Here is a 13,352-nt window from a genome sequence, read left to right as displayed (position 1 = left end):
TTCTGAAACTGGAGAGCTGAAACCTAGACAATGCATCATGTAGTTGAAGACTGTCCTTTGCATGCTTTTCCAGGTGGATTAATCCATCTTTGTACGGCAGATAAAGCAGCGTTAGAATGGACAAAAGGACTAGATATGGATTTGTGAACGTAGAAATGGTGTTTCCTAGTTTATGTTATCTATTCTATGACTCAAGTGTTTCTTGGCTTATGAATAGTTTCATAAATGTGTTATAGTTTAAAACAAACTACTGAGTGCAATTTTAATGTTTGTTTTTCAAAATTTGGAAGGGGAGATTGAGCCTCCATGAGCCCCCCTTATATACTCTCATGTTAAGTTATATGTACATTTAGTCATTACTTCCTTTTATGTTGCCTTAACTAAAATCATGTTTATACTTCATAATATCTTTATTCTTTCTTATGCCAAAGGCACACTTATAGTACAAGTTACGTTTAGGTCTGAACAAAATATTTCAGTCCACGTGTGGAGGATGTATTTCCTGTAATAATTTAGAGATATCCATTCAAGTGCAGATGCCAGTATGCTTATTGTGACAAAAGTAATGCAATCAGTTTGGCGTTGGTCTTAACAATGGTGAGAAAAGAGAATTATTGTAATGTCTTTGCTATGATATAATTGTAGTGGCTCATCTATTGCAAAGAATACTATTATCTTTGTCATAATATGTTTTACTGCAACTGTTGTAAAAGAAACAGACATAGAAAAAGCTTCTGTTTTATTAAAGTGTTTATTAGAAAGAAAACAAATATATAATGTACTGAAATAAAGTAACCAACCAATTTGTATTAATTAAATTTACTCATAAATTACAGGAACGTAAATAAAAAAATCCTGGAACAGAAAAAATACCTTGTCTGATTGTCAACATCTGCTAGACATTTAATTGTTGACATTGTTGTAGTTTAGTAATTTTTTTTCTCCTGAAGGTGCAAGATTCTTTCTAGACGATTATCAGTAGATGGTCCTCTATAAATATTCTATACTTTAAATGTGCTTGAATTTGCTGAGTTAGTACCACAGATTTTATTGGTTTATGTGTTCTTAACGACAGGATTTAGCTCCAAACCATCAAATTACTTACCTTTTTGTTTGAAGTAATGGTCAAGGAGGTTTGAAAATGAAATAAACACTTGTTTAAACCCCAACAATACCGATCTTTATTACAACTCGTTATTACAACGTTATTATATCTTGTAACATCACAGTAACTTTGAAAGGGCTCGATCAAGTTTAAATGTTGTATTTATCTGCAGCGAGTATAAAATTTGGGTACAAACTTTATGTATGTTTTGTACTGCCCTTCCAAATGACTATAATATGATAATTTATTGTATATTAAGCATATAGTATATATACACGGCTACCTGTACATAAGACGCTATAGCTACAAAAATAGACGATGATACCTATATTAACAGTTCATAGTATTTACAGTGATCTCTCTTTTCCCTGGTATATTATATAAAATTTAAGAACAGTCAAATAACAATATGTAAATGCATTAATCTTTTCTTTTTCAACAGTTTATAGCGATTATAAAAGAAACTAAAATCAATCAACAATATGCATATAAAAACTCTATTATATCTCAACATGATTTTATTTGTTATTTAAAAAAATCAATAAGTGTAAGAATGAAATAAAAATTTATCGGAAAACTACATGTACAGACATTCTCTTTTTAAGAAATTTCTTAATTTAGTTATGGACTAAAGATTTATTTGAAGATTTTTATGAAACTAACATTGAAGTTAACTTATGTAAGCTATTATTCCTCATCTTGTCAGCTCTTTTAGGTTTTTCTTTCAAAGTGGTAAATATTTAGTTTCTTAGTTGATTTCCGATAAGATACTCGAGTAAAAGTGAACACCACTTTGGTCTAACAACAAGCTTTCGCTGTAAGACAACACACAAGAGGTAACAACATTCTGGTGGGGGATTCATCTAATTAACACTCAATTAAACAACTACTACATTGCATTCAATATCACTTTGCAATTTTTGCAATAATTAGGCTAATAAGTTGTTGGTTCCCGTAAATCTCAACCAAAGCTGATTGGTAAGTCATGACATTCAATGATATCAACATTTACTTGCTGAAAAACTGGTTAAAAAATATATAACACGTTGACTATACACTTAACATACATAGCGATGAGAAGCCAATATGACATGAACACAATATCACTAGGTTAACGTTTCAGTGCTAGGATTTGAAATACCAGAAATTAATTTAAACATAATTCATTGTGCTTGTATAAATTAACATAATTATTTTTGCTATAGGTAACAATACTATTACTATACACATTTAACACAATTTATGTTAACATGAATAGAGAGCTTGACTGGTACTAATTCATCACTGCTTTGAATTTGTAATTTCATATCTCGGAGAACACAGTTACGTAGAAATTAAAACACTCACTTACAAAACAAATTATCTGTGTTTAGTGCAAATCAATGTATTATTCTTTTTTCATTGTTTACTAAAATACAGTTAATAACAGTATCTTATAATACACCTTAACGATTTGGTGACCACTTTATATGTGTGCTCAACACCAAAACTGCTAAATATGTTTACTCAAAAATTGTATAAAACAGTCCTCAACAGATTGGTTTTCACATGGTGCCCAGCTTTTAGAGGCTCTGCATTGTAATAGATGGAGTGTCATCATTGGGGACAGATTAAGTAAGTACTTTTAATTGTTGAATTTCAACTAATTGTTTCAGTTGATAAACATTAAAACTATTATTAAACAACATAACAACAGTAAGCATACATTTCTAAACATATTTGTGAGGGTGTTTTACCTAGAAATTACTAAAAGAATTGAATTCCATGAATTCGTTTATTTTATATTATATTATAGGTTTGTATCAAATCTAAATCTACATCCACAGTGTATGTGAGTTGGAAACAGTAACAGAAAATTAAGATAAAAAGTTGTGTTTTTTGTGTTATGGTGGTAACAGTGCAGTCATTCCACAAGAGGCCAATATTTCACAAAATTTTTAAAAGTAGAGGTCTCTTTTTGGCTTTATTCTGCTTGTCCTCATGGGCCTGTAAGGAAGGGAACTTATTAAACAGAACAAGGGGAGAGTTGGTAGTGTATGAAATTGATAGTATTGTTAAAAAGTGTAACATCACAGACAGTAGATTAACCTGCAGTATCTCTAACTCAAACCCCAAAGTCTTCATTAAAACTCATTATTAAAACGCTATCCGTATCCTTGCCTCTATAGTCTGCTGTGCAAAGAACACAGTTTGTCGTTTTATATTATCAGTTGTTTTAAGTTTTAATTCGAGTGCATTTGTTGTTGAAGTGTTTCTTGTATTTATTTTCATGAATGAATGACAATGGTCAAATATAAAAATACCAATAATACAATTTGTAGCATAAATAATTAAAAATACATGTTGCATGTGGCTTTCAGATAAAGTATTTTTTTCACCATTACTTGATTTCTACCATTTAAGTGTAAAAAGTAATAACTAGTTAAGAATCATGAATAAAAAAAAATTACAAAATGGTAAAATAAAAACGGTTTTGTGGATATATATATATATATATTATAACAATTTTATATATATATTATATATTTTATATATATATATATATTATAACAATTTTATATATATATATATATATTATAACAATTTTATATATATATATATTATAACAATTATATATATATATATATATATATATATATATATATATATATATATATATATATATAATTTTTAGGTAACAAAGCAAGTTTTTCTGGAATAAATGTAGAAAAATGAATTGTGTCTAGTAGGACACACTATAGTAATTTGTTACACCCACATGCAAATTATTTAGCAAAAGTCAATTACTAACATACTCATATACATACAGGTGGACATTTACCCAAAAAATTCTCATTTATTAAGTGTTTCTAGAATAAACAATTTCAAAGATAGCGAAAAATGACATTACAAGGACTATAATATTCTAATAACAATATTGTTTACCAGTAATAAAGAGTGTGTATTTGAAATGTTGTAATCAAACAATTAAAATAATGGATAGTAGTTGACTAGTTTTGGAACTTGAAATAACACATCAGCCACGGTACTTCTTTTTGAATTCCGTAAAATAGCTATTTTAAAAGAATTATTCTGGTATTGAAAATACAGGTTAACGTACTTACTTACTTACGTAATTACAAGAAATAAGTAAATATTTATAAATAACTTGTCATTTCCAAAATTAATTTTATGAAGCTTTTAATTGATATAAATGAAAATATTTAATCAGAGTTCCAAAGCTGGACCTAACTTAATACACCATTATCATGACAGAAATAATTGCTAATTTTACATATTAATTGAGTGTAAACTGTTTGGGAAATAGGTGTCCCCCTCTCCACTTAATCCTCTTCCCTTTGTACACTTATTAGATACTCACTCATTCTTTTTTATAACATGTTTAACATATACGTGTTCACTAATAACAAAGAAGCTTGGATAGTTTAGAAACTGTGTACTTTACACAGTGACTAAGACCACAACTTACTAGTTTGCGACGTTGGCTCAAAGAACACCAGAAAATGAAATTAGGCTCAACTTGAAAATGTTCCTGCACTGTGGACACCATTTGCTTATGACACAAATTTAGACGTGTGACAAAAATCACATGCAACGTCCAACATTTTATAATCAGTCACATATATGCTGAAACCTGTATAGTAATTAAGGAGCGAAGTTTAGAAATTAAAATAATTCCCAAATAACATTGTTTGAAACTCACAACAACATTCTCTTTGCATTTTGTATTCACACCCTTTCAAGAAATTGGTTCTTCGACCCTTCAATAAATCTATAATTTTTTAAAGATACGCTTGTTAGTAATATTTATATATGATGAAGCAATATTAAGAAATACTTGACTACATCAATGTATTAGAATTTGATGACCAATAAAGCTGATGAGAAGTTTGCTAAACTCTAAATAAGCGCAAGTGCTATGATTTGGAAACTCCAAGTACTATGCTTGTATTGAAGCTAATATCAATAATTTGTTGCAATGAATCTAAGAAATGTCACTATTACCAGTATCAAATGGAATTTGAGAGTAAAATTAAGTTATTGGAACAAAGAGCAGCTTTACATGGAGATAGTTGTTGAATTGTTTTAAGAAGAGCAATTTTTATCTGTTACAGAAAATATTTCCTAGTTTTCTTAGCGGATTGCATCAAACCTTAAACCTGAATACATTAACACACATTTTCCTACTCTATACCTATCAATCAGTCCCAAATATGCTATTTATTGTTACTGCTAGGTTAATGTAGGTTGTGAACTGATACTATGCTATTTCAGTAGAACACCCTCAAGAAATCGTTTAAGTAACATGAAACGAATCAGAGAAATACTCAAACATTAATCAATACAGAGCATTTATATGTATAAACTTATCATGAAACTTCTTATCAGATTTTATCAGGATAATTACACAATTTAATTATGAGCACTGAAGTGGGAACTGCACATTTGAATCCAAGCCAGGAGTAAAAACGGTGAAAGCCAGGTATAGCGTGGCTCTTTGAGCTGCAAAGCTAACAATGAATTTTGTACAAGCTATAGAACAGAACACCAGAAACCACACTTAACAGCTTTTTAAGCACAGAGGATTAATCAAGATTTGATCTCACAAATATTAAATTCAATCAAAATTTTATAGAAATAAATAAATTACATTATACAATCATTTAAACAAATTTCATGATGAATTCTTGATGAAACTATTTCAAGATTAATAGTAAAGTGTCATAGTTAATCATGTTTAGGTAAGATTTGGAAAGTTTATGATCAGGCCTGCTTAAAGATTTTCATATAGTTAATTTCACTAAGAGTTCAAGTAAAAACAGTGCAGTACAGTGAACTCGCGTTCTGTTGTGTACAGTTGACAGTGGTTTGAACCATCAATTTAGGTAATAGTTTTTTCAGGATAGGAACTGAAGTACAAGCTAAGAGTGATGAGTAAGGCTTCATAACATAACATTTTTCTTGAGACTTTCAGGGACAATGATTTTCTATATATGCTGCTTTCATAATAATTTCCAAATGGTCTGATCCTTCTCCTTCTTTTATACACTTCAAAGCATCTACTACATGAGTTGAACCACAAACTATGTTTCTAACTCTTGCAACAGTTCTAATCTTTGGATGTGATTCAGAGATTAGCTAAGGTTAATCTCTGAGCCAAGGAGATGCCAAGACTCGCTTCACTCTCATAAATTGTCCTCACAGCGTACTGTTATATTATAAAAGTTAGGCAGAGTTTCATATGATTTCAAATATTCCAGAACAATAACAATTTAGTATCATGCCTTGAGAACTTTATGTTATACATACGAGTAATTAAAGCTTAGTCTCTTGTTTTCCTCCAGTTCCTTTATTAGGATGATGGAAACTATTAGTTGTGTGATTGCATACCACTGAATCTGAACGGTTACATTCTGTTAAAAAGCAGGTTATACCCTTGGTGTTATGCTATTCAGGGAAAATTCTTGTATTGCTATATTTGACATTGTACGAGAAATCATAATGGCCAGGGCTGTACTTAGCTTTGGTGGGCCCCGGAAAAGATATTCAGCCAGACCCAGTCATGTCCCGCCACCGTACCATCCGTTGACACGGTCCCTTCAAATAAACATGTGACCAAGCCCTAATAAAATTGCCTGAAAAATTCGGTCAGATGATGGCTGTAATATTGCAATTGCCATGAACTTCAGTGAAGAGCATGGCAATTGTGTGCAACTATTGTTGAATTGTAAGAATGACATTCTTCTCTCAGAGCATATTTATTATGTTATTAGACGGGATATATTTACTCTATCTGTTCTCATAGAAAACTGTCTTGATAGTTAAAATAAATTGAAGGCTCCTTTTAAAAGACCAAGAGATGATCAGTCCACAGAGTCAGATAAAAACAATTAGATGTTGGACTCTTAAAAATCAAGTCATTGTTTGACGCTAAATTAGATTGAACAATGCAATGTCCTGTTAAATTTAAACAAAATCGATTTCCATTAAGACATTTAGGATAATATTGGGTAAGTTTATGTTAAATTTGATTGTGTCAGGTTAGTCTACAGTGGGTTAAGTATGTATGTTCGAGTTCATTCACATCAAATATAGCCATATTCAGTGACAATGAATACTGGTTGTGGCTACTGGGGTGGGGGGCAGCGCACTACTGTGGCAGCTGCAAACTCGGAGAACTTCTTATCTATCGGTATCCTGTCATCATAGAGGGTGGGAGCCTGCAGGATGATGCCTGCTGTGCCCACCAACACCGCCAGAGTGAAGATCCAGAGGAACAATCTGTCCAGGACCATTGCAACATACTTCCAATCCTCCTTTACCTGTAATGTCAAACATTTAATATATTGTTTGGTGATAAGCCATGAAAGTTGTTGGTGTAAGCCTAAAATTACAATAAAATTGAAAGAAAATCTATAAGGTAAGGAAATTTTTGGATTTCCTATTATTTCATAGTACCAATGTATGTAATACATTAACTTAACTAATTTTAAACTACATAGAGCCTAACATAATTTAAGTCAAGTACCTAGTCATTACCTCGTTAGAAATTCCACCTTTATCTAATGTATTTCCTATAATTATTTTAATTTAATCTTGTTTTCATCAAATAAATGTGTCTTCAATACTGTATGTCAATTATTAGATGAATAAAATAAAAAAACCTTTGGAAATGTAGATTAGACTACTTAGTTTTTTAAAGATTATTGATTATATTACATTTTTCAAATTGAGGGAGAAAATTCAAAGTTTTTAAATAGCAATCCCTAATTTGTGTTCTATATGATGAAAACACATTAACAATGAAGTACAACCCATAAAATTCAAACTGACTTTATCAAATGCCTTTAAAAATACCAAGTGATTAAAAATTTTGCATACTGTATATTTAATTTAAAATAATTCACATCCAGTTTTCAAGGGGAATATTTATTAATATATTAACTGAGCGGTGGTTTATTAAAGATTTCTATACAATTTAAATCAAATTTCTGCAGTTCTAGTTGGGAGTAAAAAGATATTTGCTTCTTAAACCAAAGTATGAAACACCACCAAATGCCTACAATGTTTTACATGGATTAGATAAAAGGTTTTTATACATGGACTTGTATGTATTTTGCATCCAGTGTCCTATCTTCAGTCCTTTGGTCACGAAATAGGGGGTTTAGAGTTGAACCTACCAAGTACTCCATTTCGGGGAAATGATGGACATACAAGATACTATAACTTCAATATGAGAAATTTTAATGCAAGCCTGAGTTGTGGCACGATGTTGTCACCTGTAACGGAAGAATAACTAGTAATGGGATAATCAATCTCTAATCTATTTTCCTGAATCCTTTACCTTCACAATGAACACGTGTTTAGACTAAGACCCAAAAGTGAAAAAAATAATAATAAAATAAAAAAGCAGAATAATCGAACACCGAAGAACAAAACGGATGTAAACAACCGGATCGAATCGAAACGTCGCTGTTGTATCACCTCATACTGAGAATCAGCTGATACGACAATGTGGCAGGTGACAAGGTGAGGAGGAAGTGGGGTGCGGTAACTGCACATATACGGCCAGACTTACAATGATGTGTCTCATACTAAGTTACATTAATCTATAATACTGGAGGGCTACTTTTGACTGTTTTAGGAGCATTTACTAAAGGGATGTTTGGAATTGTCAAAAACATCTTAACTTTGCCATATTATGATTAACTGTAGAAATAAAATATTTGTGCCAAAATAAAATTACTTGATCTAATAATGTTTTTTATAGTTTACCGAACAAGAATGTCTGAGAGGAAAAACATTGTAAATGGGATCACCATAGGCAAGCAATAGTGTGTTTGGCAATAATAATTTCAAGATCATAATAAAACCTTTAAAATGTAGTCTAATTGACAAAAATATAGAACATAAAAATGGGTAATGGTGGTTTGGGAAATAGATTGTTCCTAGCCATACATCTATTTCATTTTCATAATGTTATAGCATAGGATAGTCACATGACATAAATAAATGATTGCAGTCTATGACAGATATTTTGAAGAATATAATTTAAAATTTTAAGTTTATAGTAGATAAGTTATAGTTATAAAAACAGGTGGAGAAGTTCTTTGTAAACAACATAATATTGTTATGTTATAGCAATATAATAAATCATCTCAATCCATTACAGCAGTCTAACAATGAAACAACATACAGTGCTACTTCAAAAGTATAATCCAAATAGCTAAAACGGATTTAATCATTCAATCCATTATAAACTTTATTCATTAAATGAATAACTTATACTACTTAGTTTTAATGCTTTAATAATGGCGGGAACTCAATATCTATTTCTGATTTATATTTTAAGCTTGGAAACCTTCGTTTTAAAGGTGACAGATGACAAAATGAATGAACCTTGTGTTTAGGCTGTTCCCCTTCCTCATACCTTTTGGAATAATACTGTTGTATGTGGAGACAGAGGAATGAATACCTTTGACGAAAGTGGCCATTGGTTTTGTTCCCCTTGGCTCACAAACTCAACCAAAGCAAGTTCTAGGGAGGGGTAAATTTGTTCATTAATTAGTTTTTATAGGTAAGCAAGATCTATCACCTTCCTCATTTGTTCTAGTTGGTAAAATCCCAGACCATTTCCAGTTCCATTCAGGTACTTAAAGCCATAGTGTGTTCCTATTAACCGGGTGTTTTTCTTTTTTTAATAGCCTCTGCATATTCCAGAATAGGTATAAAGATTGACTTGTAGAGTCTTAAAATATTCTGACATAAAGTCCATCAGGGTATAAAGTTTTTTAGAAATATGATCTACATGGTCTAATAGGTGATTGTAGATGACAACATAACTCTAAGATCTTTGAATTGACAGCGTCTTTAATATGATGCTACTTAAACTGTAGTCAATCATACTTTCGGATTCATGCCATTATTTCCTCACAAATGCTGTATTAACAAGATAGTGTTCTGCAGCTGGTTAGAATCGTGTCTTCCCTCTGAATACCGTATTGTTGTCAGTGGTTATGATGAAATTTCCCTTTTTAGCATCACCATTATCAATTAAAATAAGGCTAAACAAGAAAGGGGGCAAGTGTGATTACTGGGAAACACCAGATAGCACACAAAGTTTTCTTGAGGTTGCATTTCAATATCAAGAATATTTGAGACTATGGCCTTCAGGTAATTAACTACTTACCCATTTTAGAAGTGAACCATAAATTCCATACGTATTAACTCTCTAATGTGGCCAGAAGCTGTGATTAACACAATTGAAGACTTTGGAAAATTGCAGATCAATGCAATCCACCAGATAATCTTTAGACAAAGCTATTACAACATACTCTTGCAGCATTACCAAATTGCATTATATTACATTTCATCGTGGGAGTAAGCGAATGTTCTCTTAAAAATGACAGTCTTGCTAGAACAAGACTTTAAAATAATTTAGCAAATACTGACTGATTGGTAATTGGTCTATAGTTTGCTGCGACCTAATGACTACCAGATTTCTATGTAGTAACCACAAAACTTGCAGTAGCTAATGAGAAGTTTGGCAAATCGACAAAGGTTGCAAATGTCTACAAGGTCGAGCATTAACTCAATGGCGTTATTCATTATCTTATATTAATGACATTAAAACTGTAAACTAATAATAATAATAATTTATTGTTCTTCCAAAATATACAATACATTTAGTTACAATAACACATACATATTTATATGCAAACACAAAATATACAGTCCATCACAATTACAACAAAACAAAAACTGTAACATGAGTGTACAGGAAACATTGCAGAATTTACCTTAGTGGAGTCTTCTTGCATCTTAGTGTGCTCTGCAATGAAGCGCACACAGAAGCAGGACTTGTGCATGGCAGGAGGACATGCACTGTGTGAGAACGCAGGATTGCGCAGAATCACGGGGCTCTTGCAGTCGTCTGTGAGCGCAGACAGCGTCACCTTGACATAACAAATTTAAGTATAACACAATTTATGATAAATACCTTTCACAAGATTATGTGAGTTGAATTATAAGCTGTGCGGGTTTCAAATTTTCGTGGTCTGTGAACCACAATTAGAGAAACAAAATATTTATATACATTGTCAGAGTTTTCAATACCTCCTCACTCTCTCCGCTGAGCAAGGACCCGACGGTGGCGTGGCTGGCGGGCCCGTGGATCTGACAGCTACCACCAAATGGCCCACCATCTATCAGGCTGAAACATACACATATTATTTAGTATTTTTTAAGTAAAGCGTATTGTTGAAGACACATTGTCTGATGCTGTTAAAGTTTTAATGGTAATTTTGTTCTAATCCAAATTTACAACATTGGATTATTTATGCTTTTCATTAATCTGTTTGTAAATCAATCAAATCATCTACATTGCCAGTTGTTATTTTGCTTTGTAAGGCTTAAAATTTCGTTAATGCACCGATGAAATTCTATAATCCACCTAATACGTTCTTAAGTAGCAAGCACAAACACCAATAAACATTTCAATATACTGTTTTAATGTGTTAAATGTTAAGTTTTCAACATTTGATATCGACTACTTGTGTGACTGCACAAAAATTGGTTGACAGTCCATAACCTGTCTTGTGTCGTAAACTTTCTCTTCTCTCAGCTGATCGAAGGAAGTCGTCAGTAACGGTGAAATATCATTAGCTTCGTTTAGCTTTTCTAGTGGCCCATTTAGGCGATCCTTGATAGTTTCATTTCTATCAATTAATTTAGTTAGTTAAAAATGTTTTAATAATATTTTCCAAAACAAAAACCGGCCAGTGAAATACCCTTATTTATTTGCTTTGAGGAGATAAATTAGCATTGACTTTTTCAACAATGGTAGCGAAATAATTTTCTGTAATAACCTTTAAATTCCTTTGAATTTTAACATATGTCCATATAATTTATTAAGCTGATTTCCAGGCAGTAAAAGCTCCTTCATTTAAATAATCCTTCACAGCACTGTATTAAACAAGGTAAGAGTTTCTCACAACACGTGTCGCGTAACAGGCTTCACTGAAGTTCAATACAAAATTTCAAGTCTATATAGTATTAAGTCTGTCATTTCATTATTAACAGATAAAACAATTGACAATCATAGGGCAAAGCCATTTTTACATCGCCCAGAAAACACAAGAAAACTTGTATCAGCCTTCTGAGTTATATGCTCCAATGACACTCAACCTAATTCCATGGTTGGACATGCAACATCATATAACTAGTTTATGAAGAATTGAAGTTCCATACTAAATTTCTTGTCTATAAATGAAGCTTCGTGCACAATTTCAAGTGTACAGGTCAGTTCTTGTTCAACAGACAGGCAGACAGACAGACGGACGGAAATGAAATATTTTTCCAGCCTAACGAGTGAAAGACTTTGCTTAAGCTCAGCCAATACAACATAGTATGATGCATTATATAATGTACTCTAATAAATACAGAACTATCCTTTAACAGTGACTGCAGTGATATAGGGTTGCATATCCTCTCTGTGATAGTCATAGACAGCTCGAAAATAAAAATGAATAAATAAAATCCACACAAATATCTCAATAAATTAATTTGGGTGAAAATTTTCCTGGATAAGTTAAGAGGAGATTTTAATTGAATATTTCGTTTATTATCTTGCTATCTTTAAACGCCTGTCGTGTTTACTGAGAGTTTTAGCCACGTACTCTTTATGAATATTGGAATACGAACGCAACACAGTTTTTCTTACGTGCAACGGTATAGTTAGGACCACAATATCGTTCGGTCTATTGCCCGGATTATTATAATATTTTGGACTCATACATTATTTTTTCAATCACCCCTCTACGCTGTACAGTTTCCGCCGCCGGTGCGACTATGAGCGGCGGAAGTTACAGTGACCCTTATTTTCTATGGAAGATATGCCCAGAAACGGAATGGTTATTTTCCTTTGGCTGGATGGTCAAGAAGGAAAGGGAATGTGAGTTGTTGGCGGTTTTTGGGACAGGCATCTTTCGAGGTGTCCATATACTCCAGCAGTGCATCTAAACGGAGGAATTTATCAGCAGACAGACAAAGATCACAAGTGGGATGCATGGCGTCTTAACGGATTATAACGGAATAATGAAGATGAAATTACATTACCACTACTAAGAAGAAGTTTAATTCTATCCAGTGGAAGATTTTATTTTTATTTTATTTTATTTCAGTTTTGGTGTAAACATTTTTAGTTTCAGTTTTACTTGTATAACACAGAATGTTTCCTTCTTTATTT

General features: G+C 31.9%; 1 protein-coding gene across 1 annotated transcript in view; it reads right to left on the bottom strand.

Moving 5' to 3' along the window:
- Nucleotides 1-3,763: 3,763 nt before the first annotated feature.
- Nucleotides 3,764-13,352, bottom strand: part of LOC124368936 (acetylcholine receptor subunit alpha-like) — a 266,468-nt gene continuing 256,879 nt past the window's right edge. Inside the window, exons 11-13 of the mRNA XM_046826490.1 lie at nt 11,222-11,318; nt 10,906-11,061; nt 3,764-7,428 (exon numbers count right to left, since the gene is read on the bottom strand). Coding sequence (XP_046682446.1) covers nt 7,234-7,428; nt 10,906-11,061; nt 11,222-11,318 — 448 coding nt within the window. The 3' untranslated portion in view covers nt 3,764-7,233. The remainder of the gene's footprint in view (nt 7,429-10,905; nt 11,062-11,221; nt 11,319-13,352) is intronic.

The sequence above is a fragment of the Homalodisca vitripennis genome, chromosome X (assembly GCF_021130785.1).
Source record: "Homalodisca vitripennis isolate AUS2020 chromosome X, UT_GWSS_2.1, whole genome shotgun sequence".
Classification (NCBI taxonomy): Eukaryota; Metazoa; Arthropoda; class Insecta; order Hemiptera; family Cicadellidae; genus Homalodisca; species Homalodisca vitripennis.
The sequence above is the reverse complement of the archived record's forward strand: the minus strand, read 5'-3'. Positions and strand labels throughout refer to the sequence as shown.